This window comes from Galeopterus variegatus, unplaced genomic scaffold, assembly GCF_000696425.1.
Source record: "Galeopterus variegatus unplaced genomic scaffold, G_variegatus-3.0.2 Scaffold1374, whole genome shotgun sequence".
In the NCBI taxonomy this organism is placed as follows: Eukaryota; Metazoa; Chordata; class Mammalia; order Dermoptera; family Cynocephalidae; genus Galeopterus; species Galeopterus variegatus.
Window position 1 is genome coordinate 243,320 of NW_007727485.1, and position 26,555 is coordinate 269,874.

The following is a 26,555-nucleotide window of genomic DNA, read 5'->3' on the forward strand; positions in this document are numbered from 1 at the left end:
TTATTCTGCTGGTTAAACTCTCCAATGTGTTTTTTATTTTGCTGAATAACTTCTTCAGTTCGGCAAGTTCTGTTATGTTTTTTTTTTATGACAGTGATTTCCTTGTACATTTCCTCTTTCAGGTCCTGTATGTTTTTCCTGGTTTCATCATGTTGTCTAGCTGTGTTTTCTTGTATCTCATTCAGTCTCTTTAGGATTAACACTCGAAATTCCCTGTCATTCATTTCAAGGGCTTCTTGTTCTATAGGATCTAGAGTTTGAGATTTATTAACTTTTGGTGGTGTACTTTCTTGGTTTTTTGCATTTCTGGTATCTCTTTTTGGGTGTTTGTTCATTTTGGCAGGGATTTTCACTCGGATCTTGGTCCTCTGATTCAAGTCCTGTAAGGTGTGTGTGTTCTGCACCTCGCTATCGGGGCGTTTTCACACTCTGTGTACACCAGATGGGGCTATTGAGTCTTGGAAAGGGTTCCCGCAGGGTGTGTAATTATTGTTATATATTTATTTATTTATTTCTGAGACTCCGCCTCCTTTTGCCGGACCCCTCCCCACTCTGTGTGCTCAGAACAGGGCTGAGGCGTGTCTTCTACAAACCTTTTCTTTCAGCTGAGACATCAAAGCTGTGCCCTGCCCTGCCCTGCCCAGCAGGTATCCAGTCTCTCCCACTGCCGGGTGTGAACTCCTCGGGGGAAGGGTCCCTCAGCACACAATTCCTCTTTGACTCCCCCTAGCATGGGTCGGCCCTCCGGGAGAGCTCTCCCGTCCTTCAATGTAGCTCCAGAGCACTCCGGGCTCCCCTCTCCCCACCAGAAATCAGTTAGGCGTTCTTCCAAACTGAGGCCCCCAGAGATGGAATCTGCCTTCCGGAAACAGGGAGTTTACCTGGGGCTGACGCCCAGGGTGTGGTGGAGAGACAATCTGGGCGGGCTCCTCTTCCCTGCCCTCCCGACGCTGGCCGGGGGCTCCCCACGCTACCAGCCCCGTCAGAGATCCGCGGGGAGAGTGGGATTGTAGGCCGGTCCACAGGCCCCGGGGTGTCCCGCGTCAAGGTAAGCAAATGGCATGTCTCAGTGAGGAGCCGCACCAAGCAGAGATGGCTGGCCTGCCTGCTCTAAGCCGGACGTCTCCGCCCCCACCCGAGAAAATGGAGGCAGCTCTATTGTGGGCGCCTGGCCTGATGTGGTAGGCGGGAGCCAGGTGGGCGGGGAGCAGTCAGGCTTCGCCCTGCAAGTGGGGCTGGGCTAGGGGTGACTCACAGAGCTTGCAGAGTTGGGCCAGTCTGGCGCGTTCCACTCTGTTTCTGTGTCATCTCTGCTGACTTACTTGGCCTTTGTTGTCTCGGGCTGCTCGCTCGAACCCGCAGCAGGGCTTGTGCGCTCTCAGGAGTCTTCTTTTGTGTCGGCCCTAAAACCTCGAACCTGTTGTTGCTTGTTTGTCGTTGTAGGTTGCATGGAATACTGTCTACAAAAATGTACAAATTTAATTAAATATCTGTATTAGTCAGGGTTCTCCAGAGAGACAGAATCAATAGGATATGTTATATATGACAGGGGATTTATTTAGGAAATTAGCTCACATGATAGTGCAGAGAAGTCCCAAGATAGACCGTCTGCAAACTGGATGCTGGTAGCATGGCTCAGTCCAAGTCAGAAGGCCTCAAGACCAGGGGAGGCCACTGGTGCAAGTCCCAAGCTGATGATGTCTTTAGTGTAAGTCCTGGAACCCAAAAGCTGAAGAGTCTGAAACTGTGATGTCCATGGATAGGAGAGAAAAGTGTATCCCAACTCTAGAACATAGAGAGAAAGATTCACATTTTTCCTCCATTTTTTGTCCTCTATATGTCCCCCTATAGTTTAACAATATAGGCTGGTAACTTTCAGTGAAACAAGCTGGATGACATTACAGTGAGGCGGTCAACAAAAGCTTGATCTTAGCAAACATTCCTTCTTAGAGCATTTCTCAGTATCTTTACATAAGAATCAATAACTAGTCTGTCTTTGAGCCAGCAACCTTGCTGTGCCACAAATCTTTATCTTACACCAGAGACTTTATAGCCTGAGGAAAATTTCCAGTACTCTGCAAGGTCAATATTTGAAACTGCAAGGCTTTGGAAAACCAGGCCCTGTGAAGTACACATGCTTTATAGTATATTCCACATCTCAACCGTTTTATTTATTTAAAAGAAAAAGCAAAAGGTATAGATCAGGTTGGCACAGTTAAGACAAAAAACATTTAAAGCAAAGTTGGTATCATTTAGCATGGCAAGTCCTTTTAATTTACTTCAGGTGAAGACTGATGATGTCATCATCTCAGGGCAGCTACAGCGGCATCAATCCAGGTGCTGTGAATTGGGTGTAATTACCAATTGTTGAAACTCTGGAATGGGATTCTGCTCCATATAATAGTTGATTCTGAGTCCAGAGAGTTTGTTATAATTAGTTCACCTGTCCAGGACATTACTGCTTTCAGAGTGTTTAGTCTTATGTAAAATTTTTGATCAATTACAAGTCTTTTGTTTAAGAACAGGATGTCTCATCCAAGTTACAAACGCCCTCTTTAAGGCCAGGAAAATTTAGAGAAGACGTTATTTCCCCCCTTAAGATCAAGGCATTCCTCATAAAAGCATTGATGATCAATATCTTGATTGAAAAGGTCTTACTTTTCTTTGACTACGTCCCACGTGGCTGGGAATGCTGTTTCCCTGGGTGAAGATCTGTCCCACATTGGGGGGAAAGATGAATAGCCGGATGAAGCAGCAGTTAAGGCCAAATTATGGCAAACATGAAAGAGAGATCAGCAACTTGGAAGTGATACAGGCTATCTTATATCCAATTTTCTAAATTATATCCTGTTATAAAGAGAGAGAGTTAATTTTCATTGAACTTATTAAAATAGCCACATTGCCATAATAATCATAAGGATACTTAAAGTTATTAAGTTTTGGGGGGGATCAAATAGGGAGAAAACAAATGCTTTTATCTCTGTTTTAAATGACATTTTTCCAAACTGTTGTTAGTTATAGATAGCTTAAGAGAGAGAGAGAGTTTTCTTGCATTTGGAAAACAAAACATTAGGAGAACCAGCAGTGTTTTAAAATAAGGAAATTGTAAAAACCCATAATACCTTTTAATTAATTTACCAATTATCTTTTGTTGTTTTGACCTTAGTAAACAATTTCACAAACTCATCAGTTTCCTCATTAGAATTTTGGAACTTTAGTTTAAAGCTATGAACTCAAAGTTTGTCAGGAAACTGTACCTATCAGAGTTTTTTCATGAAATATTTGAAGATATAACATTTTACAATTATAATTAAACCAAGATTATGACTGGTAGCATTTATATCAAGACACAGATATTTAAGAACCTTACAAGATTTTGAAACACATATCCATAACACCTTCAGTACTGACAATGATTTCCCATATAGTCTAATTTATTATATAAGCCAATTAGTTTTGATACATCTTTTATATATCCTTTGAGAAACACCAGGGCCCTTGGAATTCCTCAAAGTTATTTAATTAATTAATTTATTTATTTATTTTTATATCTATATCTATATCTATATCTATATATATAAAATTTAGACCGGTAAGGGGATCACAACCCTTGACTTGGTGTTGTCAGCACCACGCTCAGCCAGTGAGCCAACCAGACATCCCTATATAGGATCCAAACCCATGGCCTTGGTGTTATCAGCACCTCACTCTCCTGAGTGAGCCACAGGCTGGCCCCTCAAAGTTATTTTAAACTTTCAGAATTTCATGTTGGAAAGCTTTGTTAAATAGCAAAAGGCTTAAAATATTTAGTTGAAGAAGATCACAAATTATTACAAAAAATAAAACCAAAGTGACAAAGGGTTTCAAAGGCAGAGAGCACAAGAAATTATCATGAAATATGTTTTTAAACCAGTTATCTAAGGGACAAAGGAAACCTTTTACAACTTTGCATCAAGAGCAGTTGAGTGAAAAGACCTTTAGTAATCCTTTTTGATTAGTAAACCCAGGCAATGATGTGTGCTGATAAGAACATTTTTATAGATTCAGGTTAGAAAATATGCGTCCATTTATCAGAGCAAATTATACAAAGCCCAGTTTGAGTTTTAGGTATATTTACCAAATACATATTTATGGTTTCCCAACCAAAAACTTGGTGTATTAGATCTATATCATAGGTTTCTTTTCACTAGCCATTTCAGGTCCCGGGTTTCCACATGGTATTTGGAGCCATGTGGAGCTTAAGACAGAGGGCGGTATATACATAAAAGATATTGCTTCTCCCAGCATGGCCAGGAGGCAGAGCCGAGATAACAAGGAGACTTATTAACCTAAAGACAAATTTAGGTAAAAGGTTTAAATCAGATTTTGAAAATATATTTATCAAAACTTTGGAAGATTTAAGTCACGTGAATTTGAAAAGTATATTTATTTAATGAGCGCACATTAATTATAAGCCAATTTAGTACCTTGCACATAACACAATTACACAAACAGACATGAACATATAGACCTAACATACATCTTACACATGCATATATGCAGACATAAAACAACAAGAACAAACAAAGATCTTATAGGTTTTGTTCAAGATGTAAAAAAAGCTCACTAGTAAAAAGGACAGTCAGGCTTAGATTGTGTTTTTTCCAAAAGACTTATTGGTGAGGCCTCACCTTGCCTTAAAGAAAGCAAGATAACAAATTTACATTGTAAAGCAAAGTATGTAAACATTTTCAAGAAGATGCAGAGAAGACTCTCCTCCTTTTAAGAAAATAGCATAGAATTCTACCATAGTATTTTATGAAGAAATACATAGATGAGACTAGAAGAGAATTTAGAAGTCTGTTTAAGATAACCAAGTGGAAGCCAGAAAATTTGAGACCATCTAGTTAAACAGGTCGATTTTAGGTTAGTTTTTGTTTCTCAAACAGGTTACTGAACTCAAGAGCTGAGCCACCAATCAGAGATGAAACCATTTGACTCTTGAGGTTTTTAGAAGAGCAGTTGACCCAAAAGGGGTCTAGTTGGCACCATGGCTGCTTTTCTTCATAAAATGACCAAGTTTTCAGAGAAAAAGAGTAGCACATGCAGTTAAGAAAAGAACCACTGCTTTTAAGAGAAGGGAGAAGCATCATGCAGATAAGAAAGAAAAGCATGCTCAAACAATACCAACACTAAAGAAATATTAACTTCTTTTACTTTAGATTGTCCAATTTAAAGTTCTCTCAGTCACTGGCAAAGATTAAGTTTTATCCTTTTGTGGTGACCTAAACGTGTCTTAGTTTTTTGTTAAGATCTTGGATAGGTCTCAGAACAACTTAACATAGATTCCTAGTTCTTAGGTGGGAAGCCTTAATGAAACCCATTGCATAATCAACCAGTGACCTATTTGTTCCTAAATTTTTATGTTAAGGCTCCCTTCCTTGAGGTATCAAGGACATGGTTGTTTAATATCCACTAACAGTTTTACAAGCTGCCATTCAGTCACTTACAGCCTGCTGCTTTAAGGAGACATTGGAGTTGTAATGTATGTTCAGTCTCCCCTTTTGTTAATGAATTATCCATATTTTAAAAGTAAAGAGAAGGAAAAAATATCTCCGGGGTTGAAAAAGACCTAACTTTGACCTGCCACAGGCATGCAATTGCTAATCAAAAGCCACCTGTGATTCCCTTACCAGTATGCGTCTCCCTTATTAGGGACTCCTTTGCCAGGATGACTCGGACGTCCTATTCCTCTCCAATGCTTGGCAGGTCAGTCTCTGATCTGTGGAGAACGTCCTCACATGGGGCACCATTTTGTTGCTTTATGTTGCTTCGCCCCCCATGGATTTGTCACCCCACTTCCCTGGGTGACAGAGACACAAAGGATTACTCAAAGCCCATCTCTTCTGAGCAGTGAGAGACCCTGAAGTGGTTAACTTCCCTTGGGAACGCTCAAGCAAGAGGCATCCCTTCCTTGGGAAATTAACCCTGAATTGGAGTTCTCCTCCTGCATTTATTTTCCAGAACAGGAAGTTACAGGAAGAGACATAGGTGGGGTTATAGTTTAACAATATAGGCTGGTAACTTTCAGTGAAACAAGCCAGGTGACATTCCAGTAAGGCTATCAACAAAAGCTTGATCTTAGCAAACATTCCTTCTTAGAGCATTTCTCAGTATCTTTACATAACAATCAGTGACTAGTCTGTCCTTGAGCCAGCTACGTCGCTGTGCCACAAATCTTTATCTTACACCAGAGACTTTATAGCCTGAGGAAAATTTCCAGCCCTCCACAAGGTCAATATTTGAAACTGCAAGGCTTTGGAAAACCAGGCCCTGTGAAGTACATGCGCTTTATGTATATTCCATAGTATCCCACAAATTACATTAAGTTTTATTTTTCTTTTCATTTAGTTCAAATTATTTTTTATTTTCTCCTGAGAATTCTTCTTTGACCAATGTTTTGCTTAATCTCCAAGTATTAGGGAATTTTCCTATCTTCCTGTTATCAATTTTCAAGCTTAATTCCACTGTGGACTGAGAGCATATTTTTATGATTTCTCTTCTTTTATATTTGTTAAGGTGTGTTTTATGGCCAAGAATGTGGTTTATCTTGGTGAATGTTTCATGTGAATTTGAGAAGAATGTGTACTCAGCTGTTATTGGATGAAGCAGTTGATAGATGGCAATTATATCTAGTTAATTGATGATGATGATGAGTTCAACTATGACCTTAACTGATTTTCTGCCTGATGCATCCATCAATTGTAGTTAGAGGGGTGTTGAAGTCTCCAATTATAATAGCAAATTTATGTATTTTTCTTGCATTTCTATCAGTTTTTACCACATGTATTTTGACACTCTGTTGTTAGGAATAAGCAGATTAAGGATTTTTATATCTTCCTGGCGAATTGACCTTACCATTTGTAATGCCCCACTTTATCCCTGATAACTTTTTTTGCTCAGAAGTCTGCTCTGTGTAAAGTTAATATAGATACTCTTGCTTTCTTTGATTCATATAAGCATGGTATATCTTTCTCCATCCCTTTATTTCCCCATCTAAATATGTTTTTAGGGCCGGCCCGGTGGCGCACTGGAGAGTGCGCCACTTGGGAGCGCGGCGGCGCTCCCACCGAGGGTTCGGATCCCATGTGGAGACCGGTTCCCGCTCACTGGCTGAGCGCGGTGCGGGCACAACACCGAGGGTTGCGATCCCGTTGCCGGTCCCCGGTACGGGCGCAACACCGAGGGTTGCGATCCCATTACCGGTCAGTAAAAAAGACAAAAAGGAAAATAAATAAATAAATATGTTTTTATAGTTATAGTGGGTTTCTTGTAGACAACATATAGTTGGATCTTGTTTTCTGATTCACTCTGACAATCTCTGTCTTTTAATTGGTGTATTTAATTTAACCATTAATACTTAAAATGATTATTTATATATTTGGATTGATATCTACCCTAATTGTTACTCTTTTCTATTTGTTGCCTTTTTCTTTTTTCCTATTTATGTCTTCCACACTTTTTCTGCCTTTTGTGGTTTTAATTGAGCATTTTATATGATTCCACTTTATCTCTTCTCTTAGCATGTAAGTTATACTTCTTTTTTACTGTCTTTAGTGATTGCTCTAGAATTTGCAATGTTTACAGATAATCCAAGTCCACTCTCAAATAACACTATACCTCCTCATGTGTAGTGCAAATACTGTACCTTATGATAACAAAATAATCCTAATTCCTCCTTCAAAGTGAAGGAGTCAAGTACTTGTACTACCCATGCACTTTTCCTTTTATCATTGCTGTCATTCATTTCACTTATACATATGCATACATACATATATGTAATATATAATATAAATGCATACATAATCAAATATGTGCATAAATAATTGAATACATTTCTGCTATGACATGGACAGGATGCACATTTTCCAAATCTTTGCACTCTGCCTTCTTTTTAATTATAAGTTCTGGCTTTATATTATGCCTTTGCTGCCACAACTCAGCATAGGCTGTTGCAAGTAGCCATGCAGCTTCCTGAATGTTTTGCTGCTTAGATATTTCTTCTGCCAAATACATTGGGTCAGCACATTTTTTTTTTTAAAAATGTATTTTTTATTAGCACATTTATTATTACAAATCAAACTTTCTCTCCTCTTCCACTTTATCCCTCCCCTTCACCTCTCTAATACCATAGATTTGTTCTACCTGATAGAACAACTGTTGGTTTGTTGCCTACATGATCTGTCCATTACTGAGACAGATATGATCAAGTCATCCCCTATTATCATAAAGCAGATGCTGCTTCTGTTACTCTGGAATGCGTTTTATGGAGATGACCTATTCTTTATTATTTTGGGTCTCTGCAGGTGCCTGTCTTTGTGTCATTGCAGTTGAAAGTCTGGCATGCCATCTGCATGGTGGCTGTGACTGCTGCTATAAAGACTAGTCACTTTTGCGGCAGCCATGACAATTGTAGTAGCTATGGTAGGCTACCCACATGGGAATGGTGTTTTTGGTATGCTCTTTACCTGGTTGCAGCACGATTCATCTTCCCTTGGCTCCATGCCTCAGGACCCTGGTGGGGCCCGGGGAAGTAGTGGCCCCTTGCCTAGTTGTGGTTGGGTTCAGCTTCCCCTGGCTCCATGCCTCATTCTAAGTTGTTATTGCAGAGCAATTGGGAGGGCAGGGGAGAGGGAAAGGGAAATGGGGGGGAGGTGCAGGAAGGGGGGGTGGTCTAGGCCCTTGGCACCCACCTCATTCTGTGAAGGGAGACCAGGGGGCTTCCAGCAGTGGCTTGGTCATTGCTGGACTGGATGCAGAGGTCAGGGGGCATGGCTGAAGCTCTCGGCTTCCCACTTCCCCAGCTTGGGAGCTCAGGGTGTTTCTGGTGGCAGCTTCATGGTTGTCACTGGGCTGGTTGTGGATGTTGGTGGGGAGTGGCTAAGGCTCTTGGTCCCCCACTGCCCAAACTAAGGAGTCCAGAGTACTTACTGCGGTGGCTCAGTGGTCATTGCTGGGCTAGGTGCAGTCATCATGGCCCTCCCCACTACCTGGCTTGGGAGCCCAGGGGGCTTCCAGTCCTTCTAGATTTTTAGGTGTTCTTTAGTGGTGTTAGACCTTTACTGGTTAATATCAAACTTTGTCTCTGATCTTTGGTTATTTTGTTTTTTCTTTCAGTTCTGTGTTGGTTTATTTGCTGTTCCCACCACTTAACTTTTGCACTGGAACTAATTTGTTGTCCTTTTGTTACTTCTAAAATTGGGGAACTTCCTAAGGGAACCAGCACTTGAGCCCTGTGGTTGAGCTAAATTGCTGCTTTGCTGCTGATTCCCTGTGGAAGGCTTTTTGTGCAACTCGGGTTTTAATTGTTGGCCTTGTAAGCACTTCCATGTCTCACGAGGTCTGGTACACCTGGGTTGTGTGGAAACTCTGGCCGGGGCCTGAGTCTTTTTAGCAAACTGCACCCCATGCAGTTCTATATTCCTGACCATTCTGCACTGAGTGATCCTGTGCTGATTGGAGGGCAGATCAACTGTAGATGCTATACACCACTGTTCCCCTGGTGGCCCACCTCCCCCACTGTCTGCACTCCAAACACTCCCCATGGGACAGGCCATGTGCCAGTCCCTTGCGATGACTCACCGGTCTCTGAGTGGCTCCTTTTTTCAGTTGTCTATGACTCCTCACTCCTATGTTGGTCCACTGGATTCCTGTGAGTGGCTTTTGCCAACTCTTGCTCCATGTGCTCACCAGCTCCAGACTTAAAGCAGCCAGGGCTGAAAATGGTGGGGGCAGTCCTTTCTTTCTTTCATCGTGGCTTCTCCTGCCTTCACGAACTCCATAGGTCTCTCCTCCTCTTCCCCTGAGCTCTACTGGCCCCAGCTTGATGTTTGTTGCTTTTTAATAGTTGAAAAATGGTTGATTGTGGGAGAGGGTAACACTGGGGACCATCTATTCTGCTATCTTGACTGGAGGCCTTGGTTCAGCACCTTGAAGTTTCACATTCCAAAAAACTTGTGGCCGTGAACGGAACGCAGCCAAGTTCCTTGCCAGTTCAAAGCAAAGGTGATCTTTGCCCCAGTTTCCAATAAGTCCCTTCTCATTTACATCTGAAGTCTTCGCAGAATGGCCTTTACTGTCAATGTTTATGTCAGCATTCTGGTCACTACCTTTTAACCAGTGTCCAAAACATTCCAAACTTTTCCTGGTTTTCTTGTCTTTTAAACTCCCACCAGCAGGTAAGCTTTTTCTAGCCTGCTCCTTAAAATTCTTCCAGCGTTTCCTCAATACCCAGTTTCAAAGTCACTTCCACATTTTCAAGTATTTGCTATAAGCAACACACTACCTCTTTAGTACCAATTTTCTGTATTAGTCCACTTCTGTTGCTAATAAGAAAATACTTGGAAATAGTTGATTTATAAGACAACTAAATTTATTTCTTACAGATTCATATGCTAGGAAGTCCAAAGTTCAGGGAACACATTTGGTGAGGGTCTTCTTGATGGTGACAGTGATCCAGCATTCTCACATGGCAGAAAATGGCAGAGCAGAGAGAGAGAGAGTTTTCATGTTCCCCTTTTACAGCCCTCAGAACCACACCCCTCACCACCATTATTAATCCATTCACTATGGCATGACTCTAAATCCAATCACCTCCTCAAGGTCCCACATTTCAATTAACATAATAGGATTTCCCACCCTCTTAACACTGTCAGTAGGAGTCAAATTTTGGGGGGACACTCAATCCAAGGCATCTTCTTTCAAGATTTTGTCTTCACCTTTGATTCTCTAAAGTTTGAATATGCTATGACTAGGTATAGTTTTTTGTTTGTTTGTTTTTGGCATTTATCCTGCTTGGTGTTCTCTAAACTTCCTGCATCTGTGGTTTGGCATGTGGTCTTAATTTGGGGAAGTTCTCAGTCATACTTGTTTTAAATACTTCTGTTTTCATTCTTTCTTCTCCTTCTGGTATTCCCATTAAGCACCTTTACACCATTTGTAGTTGTCCTATAGGTCTTAAATATTGTTTCTTTTATTTTACAATCTGTTTTCTCATTGCTTTTCTGTTTTGGAATTTTCTAATGATATATCCTCAAGCTCAGAGGTTTTTTTTTCTTGCTTTATCCAGTCTAGTAATGAACCCATCAAAGGCATTCTTCATTTCTGTTACAGTAGTTTTGATGTCTAACATTCCTTTTTTACTCTTTCTTATAATTTGCATCTCTGCTTACAAAGCCCATCTATTCTCACATGCTCTCTGAGTTCTTAGGACATGAATCATAGTTTTAAACTCCCATTTTGATCATTTCTACATCCCTGACACATCTGGATCTGATACAGTTTGTCTGTTTCAAACTGTAGTTTTTGCCTTTTAGTGTGCCTTACAATTTTTTTTTTTTTTTTTTTTGATAGCCAGACACGATGTGTTGGGTAAAAGGAATTACTCTAAATAGACCTTTACTAATTTGTTGGTGAGTGGGGAGGGAGAGCATTCTATAGTCCTATGATTAGGTCTCAGTCTTTTAGTGAACCTGTGCCTCTGGACTTCACAAGTTCTTCTCAGTTCCTCTATTCCACCCTATCCCACTTTAGGTGGGACAGAATGGCTAGAGTGAGGTTAAATTGGGTACTTCCCTTTGCCTAGATTAGGCTCTTAAAAAACCCTAATAGTTTAGGCTCTGGTAAAATAGTTTATCTTGAAGGTAGGCCTTGCTAAAAAGAACAGAATGTTCAGGTGTATTTCAAAATGGTCCCTTTTCTTCTCTCTCTGCTAGAAGCAGGAGGGGATTTTTCTCCAACATCTGCTGTGAGAATCTGGTTGAACTCATGGAGGTAAAACTCACCAAAATGTGGTCCTCCCACCTATGGCTGGGCCTTCCTGAAGTTTTGACCCTCAGTTTTCATCCCCTATTAGCCTCCAGCAATTCATCAATTACAGTTCAGGTTTTCCTACCCTGGTACTAGTTCCCTCAGAGGTTTCTGTTTATTGGTTTCTGCTCCAGTAAGTTGTGATTCTCTGTATTCACCTGCTGGTTCCTTCAATTTTAGAGGCATTGGTTTGCCCTGAGACCTCACTTCTCTGACAGATCTAAGAAGAGTTGTTGATTTTTCAGTTTATTCAGTGTTTTAATTGTTGTTAGTATGGGGTGACAATTTCCAACCTCCTTACATGCTGGAACAGAAACTGGAAGTCCACTACCTGTTTTTGTAAATAAAATTTTATTGGAACACAGCCATATCCATTTATTTATGAATAGTTTATGGCAGAGTTGAGTAGTTGCAAGAGGTATCTCAAGGCCCATAAAATCTAAAATATTATTTGGTCACTCACATGAGAAGTTTGCCAACACCTAATTTAGATTATAAAGTCTCTTAAGTAAAAGGAGCTCTATTCTGATTGGTTTATAGAGGCTAAAAGGTATTTACATTCCTAGAATGCCCGGAAAATAAGAAACTAAACTATGTGATAGCTTTTTAAAGAAAAAAAAAATCCTTTTCTTACAGAAACTACCAAGTCAGAAGCATTTTTATATAATAATTCAAAATCCTTAGGTAAATCATTCTTGCTTGATAGTTTGGATTTAAAATTTAAAAAAAAAAAAGACAATTTTAAGTCTGTTCCTTAGATTTGACTTCATTTAAAGAGACTAGTTATTATAAACTTGCTGAATTTTTTTGCACTGGGTTATTGATCAGATAAGTTTACTCCCACATAACATTTAAAATTAGCAAAAATGTAAAATTATATATTCAACAATTTAGGACTATATAAATTTTGACAAACTTTATATATCAATGTTAATTATGATCTATGATGTATTATCTTGAATAGAATTTCCAATTAACTTTAAGACCTGGAAATAATATTGAATTAGGTTAACTGATTGGATAATTGATATGAGTTATATAGATAACTTTATGTAACATAGAATACTGAAACATTGGTCACTAAGATATACAAACACATATATAATCGTATACACTATATACATATATTTATATACATGTACATTATATATACACACACTCTAAAATATCTTTTAGTGTATGTGTATGTATGTATATATGTATGTATAGTGTGTGCTTTATATATAAAAGATTGACTGATTTGATTATCTAAAGGATTAAATTTTCTGTAAGGCAAAAGACATCGTAAACCAAGCCAAAGGAGAAATGGTAATTTAGTAGAAAATATTAGTAATACATTTGACAAAATAGAGGTAATATTTCTACTATACAAAGAGATCCTACAAATTGAGTTTTAGAAAAGACAAATATATTAATTTTTAAATGAGCAAAGTATATAAGCAGGTAACTAACAACAGTGGAGATACAAAGGCTAACAAATATAACAACATGCTCCATCTCACTAGTAGTCAGGAAAGTAAAAATCAAATCAGTGGCAATTTTTTCACCCATTAGATTGGCAAAAAGTAAAGACTGAGGGTAAATGCTGATAACTATGTGGACATAGGTACCTATAGACACTGCTGATAAGAGTATGAGTTGATATAACATTTGGAGGAAGTAATCTTTGTAAAATTATATAGGGGAATCAATTAAAAGTAAAAATACACATAGCCTTTAACACAGGGATCCCATTTTGGAATTTCACTACATTTCCAGGTGAATCATTATCATGAGCTACTTTTCATAAAATACATGGACATTTGCTGCCTATTCAGACATTTTTCAGTGGCATTTGTGATTTAAAAAAAAAAAAAGTGGTTGATAAATCCTAAGAAATGAGTACTGTTAGCCTGAATAACAGTGATCCTATCCAGGGTGGGGAGGTCATAGATGGTTTGTTTGGTCGGCAAGAATAAGTGGGTCCAATGACTGTACACAAAGTATTTTTCTGAAATCGAGATAGATTGGGTTAGGAACACCCCCCTCCCCAAAGGCAATTGTCAGTGACTGTTTTGAATGCTGAAGAATGGCTATTATATCAAATCCTTTATATTGGATCCCTAAAAACAGTGTTTTGTGGAAACCTAAAAAGAATAATAAAACAATATCTTGCCTTAGACAGAAAAAGATAGGAAAATCCGTCACAATATCTCTTCCCTGTAAAAAACAGATACTATCTAGAATAAAGGCAATCCTAGGGTTCGGAGATAGTTCTAGTAAAATCAAACTGTTACGATAATCTATTATTACTACTAGGATGACACCAGTTCCACAAGGCTTATTCTTGCAAAACTGTGCTTTGGGACAGTTTAACCATTCTGTGAAGTTTCAGACTGATAAGTTGGCAAGAATACAATTTTTAACATTCACCATCCAATTATGAGTATATGACAGAAAAACACTGAATTTCTTATAAACATAGTCATTATTTCATTTGTGTGCATATTTGGTTAAGAAAATTTAGCTAAGGGCAAATATCAAATTAACTAAATGATGAGTGACATAATTGAGCCTTGACCCCTGATGAAGTAGAGCTTCAAAAAATAGTTATTATTCAGTTTCTCAGTGCTGACACCCATATAACCTATATATAAAAGGCATGAAAGAGTTAAAGGTCATCAGACTCTCCCCCAACTCCACCCCCACACCAATGGCTGGCTGTTTTATAATAAAGAGACCAAAATTTTTGGCTACACCTCAACGCCAAAGCATTATTTGATGAGGTTGCATAGTAAACAGCCATAGCGAAAAGGAAGGAGAGTTTCTCTGAATGTCAGCATTGAAGTTATCTTTCCCTTCTAAAGCCCAGGCATCCATGAACCTCCTCCCTCTGAAGAAAGGGAGGAGACTCACAGGTGCAACCAAGCAGATTTTGAAAAGACTTGTGAGACCCTTTGCAAAGGCATTAGCAGAAAGCACACATATCAGAGGAAGGAAGACAAGTCTACAGCATTTCCTTCTGTTGTGTATGTTGTGCAACATAAATTCATAAAGACTGTGAGAAAACCCTTTAAAGTTGATCAATTCTGAGCAATTCTGAGTAGAAACTGATAATGCTCTTTAATGAAAATATCAGCTCTGTTAAAAGCAGTAATTTCACGTAAGACCTTGTATGTGTACCAGAAAGAACCAGCACCTTTTCAGATCATTCATTGCGATTATTCTTTGCGGGGTTCCAAACCGGGATGACATTCTCACCCATTAACCCAAGGCTGAGTGGGAGACTAGTCCTTCATCTAAGATCAAGCCCTTCCAGGGGGCAGTTTAAAGGCTTCAATCAGGGCTTGTATTACCAAGGGAGCAGCTGGTAGGAGGAGTAGGATCAGACAATAGCTCAGTTCTGACTCTTGGCAGGTCTAAGAAGGCATGATTTGAAATGTTGTGGGGTTCCAGGGAGGAAAGAGAAAGGCCTTCAGTATGGACACATGCTGTCCACTGCATAACCGCATGGGGCACCACTGGCTTACATACGCAACCATATGATTGGTGTCCAGGGTATTGAGCAACGTCTCCATTGGGAGAAAGGGGAAGATTTGCAAATTATGGGGGCAGATAGGAAACTGTTTTTCCTCCAAATAGGTTTAATTCAAAAGAATCAACTCTAGGAAGTAGTACTATAATCCCCATTTTACAGATGGGGAAACAGAGGCACTGAAAGGTATTAAGAAATACTAGTCTCTGGAAGTTTATCTCCCATTTACTTTATCTGTCCCCAAGTAATCCCTTTTCTCAGGAATCAGATGCACCCTGGTGCCTGAGATGACTGTCCCTTCTCCAACTCTAGTGACACTCAAACTTATGCCCACCTTCTAAGGCCTTGAAGCAATATCTCATATTCTATATTTCATCCTTCTTTCCAAATTTCTCCTGCCCTACATCCCAACCCTGATCTCTAGCTGCTTTCCAAGATTAATAGGTAATTATTTGACTATTTGACTAATAAAGTCTCTACCATAAGTGTATGATAATTAGGCTTTAAAATTAACTTATCCTATTTTGTCCTTCCCCCACTTTTTTTTGTAAGTTAATTAATAAATTCAATCAAGAACCAGAAATTTAGACAGATTCTGATATAAAATTATGTCCCTCCAAAATTAATATGTTGAAGCCATAACTCCTAATGTGGCTGTATTGTACATTATAAAGTTGGGGCTCTAATCCAATAGGAATGGTGTCCTTATAGGAAGAATAAGAGAGACCAGAGTGCATTTGAGTGCTCACTCACGCTTGCACTTCCCCCCTTCCCCCCCGCCCCCGGAGGGGAAGAGAAAGAGAAGAGACCAGAATGAGAAGCCTCACCAGAAACCAACCCTGATGACATCTTGGTCTTAGACTCTCAGCCTCCACAACTGTGAGAAAATAAATTTCTGTTGTTTAAGCTACCAAATCTGTGGTGTTTTGCCATGGCTGCCCAAGCAGATGAATACAGACACTTTACTGAACATATCACCTGTCTAGACATTGTGGGTAGAGTGTACCGAGTGAACCTTACATTGCTGTGAATGCTGTAGTTGTAAGAGTACTGAAGTCAAAAAAACTCTGGTGCAATCAAGCTCTAGCTCTGCCACTCCCTGTATGTGTGAACCTGACGTCACCTCACCCCTATGAGCCAGAGCTGGTTTCCCTCTGGTCTTCGTAAGATTGTCAAACAGGACCTACTGTCCCTTAGCCACAGGGCAAAAATGTGATTCAAGACAGTCCAATTAGTCTCTCCTAATGAGGATATGACTCTTGAGAGGAAAGAAGCTAAACAGTGAAAACAGTGGGACACACTTCATTCTGTAAAGAGGAGAACCCTGAAGATAAGGGTCTCTCCATTATATCCTTCGGCCTGGGTCCCTGGAGCACTTCTGATCCCCATCCTTTCCAGGTTCTTTAGCCTTTCCTCTGATTCTACAAGCTATCCTAAACCCTTCCAATAAGTTCTATTTTGCTTGTCAGTCAGAGTTAGTTTTTATTGCTTGCAGACAAAAGCCTGTAGCATAGGCCTACAGCACCAGTTTTGTATACAAAAATCATCACTTCTTATTTGAGAAAATGAACTACTCTATTGACAGGAAGTTAGCCAGATAGTGATTTTATTTGGCACTATTTGTTTAGGTTTCAGTATAAAATGCAAACAAATTACTTTTAAAATGGAAGAAATCTTACGCCTTCTTACTACTGTTCCTTTCTACTGTCCTCCCCCACCTTAACTTATTTTAACTCTTAATTTATTCTCAAAAAACCCCCCAAAACTTAGAAAAGAGAGTCTTGTATATCTAAAAGTATAATATATTTCTACTTAAGACACTGAACCTTAAAAAAGGTTTTCTAAACTGGAAACAAAGCTCATACTTAATCTATTTCATAATCATCATCATCATCATCCATGTTGACTTTGATGCTGGAGAGGTCTTCATGTTTTAATTTCTTTTTGGTCTCTTTGCTTTTCTCGGTCAGGTGTAAGTGATGCTCACATTGCCTTAGGATCTTCTTGGAAGACATCCAGTTCTCCCCTTGTCGTTCAGCTGGTGCTGCACACTGTCCTCCCCTCACATCTGTGCCCTTGGCCTTCAGGACCTCCCTTGCTCTTAAGAGACTGCAGGTGCAATTCCATGGATTTCCGTCCAGATACAGGTGCCTAAGGCGAGGCAGACCCTCCAAGGCTTTGAGGTCTAAGGCAGAGATCTTGTTGTTCCTAAGGTTTAGAACCTGAAGCTGCTTGAGACCCTTGAGCTCCCTCTCAGCAATAGCCTGGATGGCATTACCTTTTAGATCCAGCCTGGCTAAGGTCCCCGGGAGCCTGCAAAGCATGGAAACAGGAAGTGAGAGGAGGACATGACCTTCATTCCACAACTGCCAAGGCAACAGAAACTGAGCAGCACCCACCTTCTGTGTACAGTTTTGTCCCTCTTCAAGCTAGGAAATGAGCTTTATTTTAGAAAACTGATTATAAGCACAGACCTCAGTCTTATTCTATAGGCCTTTAACTCTTTCTCATGGGTCTTACTTTATAACCTTCTGATTTTTCTGGTTCCTATTCATAAAACTCTTTAATTTTTTTCTTGTTAAATGGGATCACTCAAACAAATTGATAAGAAAAACTAAGTTCCCAATTTTTACATTGGCAAAGGCTATACATATATCGATAATTTACAGAAGGAGAAGTAAGAGTGTCAAAATAAAATATGAAAAGTTATTGTTCTTCAGGAATATAAAAGGCAAATGAAAAAATAATGCAATGTTTTAATGTATACAATTAGAACAGGGTTAATTTTCAATTTTAAAACTTCTTGCTGCTGAGGGTGTAATGAGTAAGAACTGTTGGTGGGAGTATAAATTGGTACCATTTTGGAAACAATTTGGTAACACTTATCAAATTTAAATAATGTCATGCCTTTTGACCTAGAAAATAATAGGAAAAGTGAATACAGATTTATTTACAAATATGTTTGATACATATTTTATCATACTTATAACAGCAAAAAAAAAAGACTTATGTTCAATAATTTGGAAATTATGAGATAATGGACTATTATTTGATTATAAAAATCATGTTTTCAAAGAATTTTTAAAATGCTAATTCTATGAAAAAGCTTTTAACTATAACTCATCAAGGGTTTGGATCCCTGTACGGACCAACTGCAAAAATAAAGTAAATAAATAAATTAGAAAAATAACTCTGATTCAAAAATCCAGAAGTTATAAAAGATTGATAAATCAACTACATTAAAAAGAATATAAAAGAAATTATATATAGCAAAAGACATATGCAAAGTCAAAAGACAAATGATAAACTAGGGGGGGATGGATATGCACCTTTATCACAAAGAACTAATCTTTCTAGTACGTAAAGAGTTCTTAAAAACTGAGAAAAAAAAAGATTTTAAAATAAAACAGAAAAATGGGCAAAAACCATGAGTGAAAGTTTATGTTAAAAGAAAAGCAAAGGGCCCTTAAATAAAATAGAATAGAGAAATGAAAATTAAAACAACTGAGAGATGCCATTTTTCACCTATCAGATTGGTAAAAATCCTAAGCCTTAGTAATACATTCTGTGGGCAAAGCTGTGAAGAAACATACTCTCATACATTGCTGGTGGGCGTCTAAATTGGTACAGCCCCTACGGAGAAAAATTTAGCAAAATCTAACAAAACAACATGGGCATTTACCCTTTAGCCCAGCTATCCCACTTCTGGACATATGAGGGTACTTCAAAAGTTCATGGAAAATAGAATTAAGGGCTGGCCTGTGGCTAACTCGGGAGAGTGCGGTGCTGATAACACCAAGGCCATGGGTTCAGACTATATAGGGATGGGCGGTTGGCTTACTAGCTGAGTGTGGTGCTGACAACACCAAGCCAAGGGTTGAGATCCCCTTACCAGTCATCTTTAAAAAAAAAAAAGAAAAGAAAATAGAATTAAAAGATAATGAAAGAAGCTTTCTATGAGCTTTCTGTAAGTACCCATGTATACCCTGAAGATATGACTCTACAAACATAAAACAGTATATGCGGCAATTATCATGGTATTATTTATAATAGCATAATACTGAAAATCGCCTAGTGCATCAGAAAAGAGCTACTATGCAGACTTGAAAAAGATAGAGGCTGGTCTCCATGAATTACCATAAAATGATTCCCAGAAAGTATTGTTAAAGAGAAAAATGCAAGGAGCATGATAATATATATAACATGTTAGCTTTATGTAAGAAAGGGGGAAATAAGAATTACATATACACATATTTGCTTATTTGGGACAAAAAAAGCATAAACTAGAAGTGAATATAAATAGTTACTTATTAGGAGTGGTCGGTTCTATGTGGTTTTAAGTTTTGAACCATGTTCACAAAAAGAAAAACAAATCAAGTCCTAAAATTGAACACAAGCATAAACAAAGAAAACTAATTAAATAATCAAATGTTTATGTTGGTAACATAGCCATACAGAGAGAGAAAAAAGTACTCTGACATTTTTTGGTGCATATATTAAAGCCTTAGACTCAAGGACAAAAAGATCCTGAAATTGCTCAGTATGTTTATCGCTAATACAATCTTAGTAATTAAATTTCAAAACTTTTTAACAAATACTATGAGACAAAACAAATAAATATATTCATGTTATTAGGAACCAAGCCTTTCATTGTAAGAGAAGAAGATATTAATATAAAATAAAAGAAGAAAAAACACTTTCTGATGTTAAATATGAATTGGAAATGTCAGTGTGAATTCATAATTTTGAAAAATATATTTTCTAGCTCTATATACTGAAAGGACCTAGAATCAATATTAGATTCTAGTAGTAATGCTACCCCAATAACATGAGCACACTAAGTACACAGCTCTTAGTTTCTGAACTCCAACCTTCACCCAAAAGAATCAGGGCTTTTCGGAGAAATGGGTCTGGCTCATTCTATGTCTAGGGCAAGGAAAACCTAGAACTTCTGAGCCAGAATGTGATGAAATGTTCAAAGAATAACAGAACACCCATTACGATGGCAACTATCAAAAAAACAGAAAATAAAAAGTATTGCCAAGGATGTGAACAAACTAGAAGCCTCATGCACTGTCGGTAGAGATGTAAAATGCTGCAGCTGCTATGAAAAACGATATGGTGGTTTCTCAAAAAAATAAAAGTAGAATTATCATATAATCCATATAATTTCACTCCTGGGTATAAATCCAAAAGAAGTGAAAGCAGACTCTTGAAGAGATATTTGTACACCCATGTTCATGGCAGCATTCTTCACAATAGCCAAAAAATGGAAGTAACCCAAGTGTCCAATGACATTGACAAATAGATAAACAAAATGTAGCATACACATACAACGAAATATTATCAGCCTTAAAAAGGAAGGAAATTCTGACACATGCTACATCATACATGAACCTTGAGGACATTATATTATGCTACATAACAAAAGCCAATCACAAAAAGACAAATACTATATGGCTTCACTTATGTGAAATATCTAGAAGAGTCAAATTTATAGAAACTGAAAGTCAGAAAGTAGAATGGTGGTTGTCAGGGGCTGGGGTAAGAGGGAAATGGGAAGTTGTTTAATAGATGTGGAGTTTTAGTTTTGCAAGATGAAAAGTTCTAGAGATTAGCTGTATAACAGTGTGAATATACTAAACAATACTGAACTATATCCTTAAAAATGGTTAAGATGGTAAATTTCATGTTATGTGTATGTTACCACAATTTCTAAAAAATGATTAATGGAGTTATATACTCATGAACGCAGGAATCAACTTGGAGGGGCTCCTACTAGCCAAATTTGTTACAATTCGAACATCAAAAGAGATAAACAACTGTAAGTGACCGTAAGACACTGAATAAATTAAGATCCATGGGTCCACAGTGGTACAGTAGTCCCCCCTTATCTGTGGGGGATGTGTTCCAAGACCCCCAGTGGAAGCTTGAAACCATGGACAGTTTCAAACCCTACATAAACTACATTTTTTTGATCTGATAATCAAGACGGCTACTAAGAGTGACTAATGGGCAGGTAGCATACACAGCATGGATGTGCTGGACAAAGGGATGATTTATGTCCCAGACAGGATGAAATGGGAAAGCACAAGATTTCATAACCCCACTCAGAACAGCATGCAATTTAAAACTTGTGAATTGTTTATTTCTGGAATTTTCCATTTAATATTTTTGGACCGTGGTTGACTGCAAGTAACTGAAACCACAGAAAACAAATTTGTGGATAAAGCAGAGACTACTGTACTTGGAAAAAACTAAAAGAGAAAGGGACAAGGGAAAGAAAAAATACTCTACAATATTAAATAATTAAAAAATAGAATACAAAATTGAATGATCTTGAATATATGAAAACAAATTATGTGCTTATGTCTGGACAAAGGTTCTGGTTGAGCAATTATGGATGATTTTTTATTTTTCAGCATATTAAGTTTTCATCCTTGAACAGCTATTGCCTTATAATAAGGAATAAAAAAGAAAGTTTTTTTTTTTAAACCATGGATACCAATTTGAAAAATGTCATGCTAATGCCTATTGATAAAAATATGAAAGAATCACAATGGTGAACCTGAAATTTTTTTGGCCACACAACAAACTTGTAGTAAATGCTTTTCTTTCTATAAAGTACAAGAAGTTGGAATGTATTATAGGAAAAAAAGGCTCTTCAAATTGACATACCATCCGAATGCTATTTTCACACAGTGTGAACACACTGCATTTTATTATTCAGTGAAATTTATTGTAGCAGTCCCAGTTATATGACTGTTATGTCAAAGAGAGGAAACAAACAAGTTTATCCATATTTTATCACCTTTGGACTATTATAGTAGTAGTATTATGTGAATTTCATGCCAAAAAGTTAGTTTTTAAGGTTTTTGGCACTTAGCCTAATTTCTGCCCTTTGGTTTTTCTTTTTTTAACTAAATTAGTCATTTAAATTTGTATTCATATTCTAAAGTATACAATACCTATAAATACATAAATATCTGTACTTTTAAAATACATAATATAAATATTTGTACTTTTTGAGTATTTTAAACCCTTAATCATTTAAAGTGTCTTCTCCTTAGATAGAATAAAATTTACCTAACAAAGTAGATTAATTTACCAGGGAAAATCACTTCATACATTTTAGCAGTTTGATAATTAAATTGAATTGGAAGTTGGTCTCCAAGAAAATATAATTTTGTACACACACCACCTTATCTAAGGTGAATTTCTAAAAAGTATACTGAAAATCTCTTATGTATAGTTTCCCCCCCAAGGAAAGATGGACTACTAATAGATGGTATAGAAGTGAGCAAGACTCTGTTCCCATTGTAGAGAATAATGGAGCCTAACCAGGGAACGATATGGTAGAGTAAACTGAAGAGTCAAAAAGTCCCTGCTTATTAAGACTTGTATTTTAACTTGGGCCATTCTATTCACCAAAATCACAGTGTGGCTTTAGGTAAGTAATTGCACTTCTTAAAGCTTCGGATGTTTCACCCTACAGATGAAGGTGCTTAGTACACATAAGTCACTTAACACATGTTAGATAATGAAAATGAGACAGCCAAGTTTAAAAAAAAAAAAAAAGCCAAATACAATCATTCAGTTCTGAGTTGCATATCCAAAAATTATGCCTTTTTTTCCCTCTCTTGATTCTATGAAAGTTATAAACAAAATGACATTCTAAGAGAAATCACTAATTATAATGGTTTTATGACCTTTGGACAGTCACTTCTTGCTTTGATATAATTTGTCTTTATAAGTCTGATTTATATGAAAAGGAAGCCCTGATTTTAACACCAACATGATTCTAGAAATGCAATCCTATGTTCTTTGGTTTATTGCAGTTTAGGAGTTTAGCCCATTTTGCCAGTAGATGGCACTTCTGTGTAAGACAAAATGCTATGTGCGTTAGGTGGTAGAAAGCTATTCTGGATGTGAATTATCCAAAGAGTGGATAAAGAAGAGACATCTAACATATATTTGTTCACTACACTGAAGATTGATGAAATATGAAGCAGCAAAAAGTGAAGCCCAGCTCTTGGGCATTCTAAGTTCTAAGTAGTATAGAGTCTTGTTGACAGTAGGGTAAATCTCAGAGGCAGGATCATGCAGTGACTAAAATTCTGACCACTTATTAACAATGTGACTTTAAACATGTTTCTTAGTACCTCTAAGCCGAATGTCCTAATCTGTAAAGTGACAGACCAATGTACTTTTTTTTTTTTTCCTGACCAGTAAGGGGATCGCAACCCTTGATTTGGTGTTGTCCACACCACGCTCAGCCAGTGAGCACACCGGCCATCCCTATATAGGATCTGAACCGTGGCCTCGGCGCTACCTGCGCTGCACTCACCTGAGTGAGCCACGGGGCTGGCCCAAACAATGTCCCTATCTTCACAGGACTCTTTTATGGATTAACAAGGAGTAACAAATGTATCTAAGTTCTGCTGGTTTTAGTAAACTCTTAATAGATGTTAAGTATTATTTTCTATCTCAGCATACTGAGGAAGATTAGTGTTTTAATATGTGTGTGCCTAAAACCATACACCATTATTTTCTTGATAAAATGTAGAATGGGAGATGGTAGGCAAAAAAAAAAAAAAGTGATTTGTGGAAATACCATTTGTTACAGGAGCTGGTCGCCTGTATTTAAAGTTTATTTATAGAACATTGAATTTTATAATGTGGATTTTGGGTATGCAAATAAAAAGAAAAAGTGTACTGTTTAAAGCTCATATATAAAAGTCTTTTCAAATACAAGGAATAGATATTATTGTGTTTTAATTTTTTCATTGGTGGAAAACCAGAGAAACTTTTCTGGGTTATTCTCACTTTCCAATTCAAAGAAAAGCTGGGGAGTGATGGTGGTGGTAGTGGTGGGGGTACTTAAAAATCACAAGAACTTTGCTATCACAGCTGGCCAAGTTCGTTGCCAGAACAGACAGTTCTCTTGCTTATTAATTTAAGCCTCAAGAAAAGCCCACTCCCATCTCACGTTACTTGCCCCACTGCTCTTGCCCAGTAGTTCTCAACCCAGGCTGCACATTAAATTCATCTGGGGAGCTTTTTAAAAATACTGATACCTGGGCTTCCACCCAGGGGAATCTGATTTAATTGATTAGAAGTGAAATCTGGGGGCCGGCCCGGTGGCACACTGGAGAGTGCGCTGCTTGGGAGCGCGGCGGCGCTCCCGCTGAGGGTTCAGATCCCATGTGGAGACAGGTTCCCGCTCACTGGCTGAGCACAGTGCGGGCGCAACACCGAGGGTTGCGATCCCGTTGCCGGTCCCTGGTACGGGCACAACACCGAGGGTTGCGATCCCGTTACCAGTCAGTAAAAAAGACAAAAAGGAAAAAAAAAAAAAAAAAAAGTGAAATCTGGGCATGAGTATGCTTTTTTATACTTCTCCAGATAATTCTAATGTGAAGACAGATGGCTAGCTAATGCCTGCAATTCCATCATACACTCCATTGGATAAAAGCATTGTGCTTTTTGTAATCACTTATTAAAACAGAAATTCTCTGGAAGGAGTAAATAATTAAGCTATTTTTCACTAATTAAACTTAGCAAATACTTAGCTTAACCAAATACTCCCTAAAAGCCACCTGAGTAGGGCCAGCCCGGTGGCTCACTCGGGAGAGTGCGGCACTGGGAGCACCGAGACCACGGGTTCAGATCCTATATAGGGATGGCCAGTGCACTCACTGGCTGAGCATGGTGCAGACCACACTGTGCCAGAGGTTGCAATCCCCTTACCAGTCAGAAAAAAAAAAAAAAAAGTCACCCAAGAAAAGCTCACTGAGTTCATAACTTTGCCCATGGCTGTCATAGCCCACTGAAATCCTTATATAATATAGTCACTCCCTAATCTGTTTCATGAGTTTTTATTTTATATACTATTTTCTTCTTGGAGTAGGGGCATTCAGTAATAGAAAGTAACACTTGAAATATAGTAGAAAATTACATAAATGACAGGTATTAGAGTCTTGAAACACTGCAGGCATATTTTTGCCTTAGGGCCTTTGTACTGGCTGTTTTGTCTAGAACACTTATTCCCCAAATAGCTTTATAGCTAAATTTCTCACCTCTTTCACTCCTTTGCTCAAGAGTTACCTTTTCATGAGGGTTATCATGCTTATGCTACTTAAAATTGCAACCAGCCACCCCACCTTCTATACTCCTGAACCTGGTACTCGTGCCATTTTTTGTTGTTAACTATAACACCTAACACAGTGTAAATATTATACACTTTACTTATGTATTGTATTATTGTCAGTCTTCCCCTGCTAGAATTTTAGCTGTATAGAACATAAAGTTTTATCTCTTATTAACATTTATGTACCCCAAGTGCCTGGTGAATGTACATGGCACATGGTAAGTGCTCAAAACATATTTGTTGAATTAAATTAATGACATATACACCCTTATGCATTAAAAGAAATGGATTACTTTCAAATCACCTTCTATATATTTTACAATACTGATTTCAATTGGAAAAATCACTTCTTGGTGTTTTGCACTGGCAATGGTTATCATACAATATAATAAGAATTCATTTTTTAACTAGAAAAAAACAAACATCTGTACAAACATAATTTTTCCTTTTCTCATTTATAAAAAAATTATTGTAACTAACAATGAAATTAGATAAATAGAGTGCCACAGGATTCTACAGAAGCCAGAAGTTGGTATATTAATTTTCAGAAATTTGATATTGCTAACAGACAGGGCAAGAAGCTTTTTTTTTCTTTTTTTTTTCTCCCTTTTTGTCTTTTTTCGTGTCCGGCAACGGACCGCAACCCTCCGTGTAGCGCCCGCACCGGACCGGGACCGGCAACGGGATCGCCAACGGGATTGCAACCCTATGTGGGATCCAAACCCTCGGCGGGAGCGCCACCGCACTCCCAAGCGGCGCACTGTAGCAGTGCGCCACCGGGCCGGCCCGAAGCTTTTTTTTTTCAATGACATGCAGAAAGGAAAAGAATCCACTGACAGACACATATGATAACATAGTAACTTTAAAAAGAACAAGGGCCTCATTCTTCTACTTTTGAAAAAAATTATCTACTTTAACATGTAGAATATGAAATAAAATCATTTATCTTAAACATGTACATTAGTTGTAGATTATGAGTAGGTAGGGGGAACAGGTACACTGGGCTGGGTATAGAAGGAGAGATATTTGGAAAGGGAAATTGTC

General features: G+C 38.2%; 1 protein-coding gene across 2 annotated transcripts in view; it reads right to left on the reverse strand.

Moving 5' to 3' along the window:
* Positions 1 to 16,985: 16,985 nt before the first annotated feature.
* Positions 16,986 to 26,555, reverse strand: part of LOC103593602 (leucine-rich repeat transmembrane neuronal protein 2-like) — a 34,512-nt gene continuing 24,942 nt past the window's right edge. For both annotated transcript variants that reach the window (XM_008576622.1, XM_008576621.1), the window contains exon 4: positions 16,986 to 17,674. In XM_008576622.1, the coding sequence (XP_008574844.1) occupies positions 17,227 to 17,674 (448 nt within the window). In that variant the 3' untranslated portion in view covers positions 16,986 to 17,226. The remainder of the gene's footprint in view (positions 17,675 to 26,555) is intronic.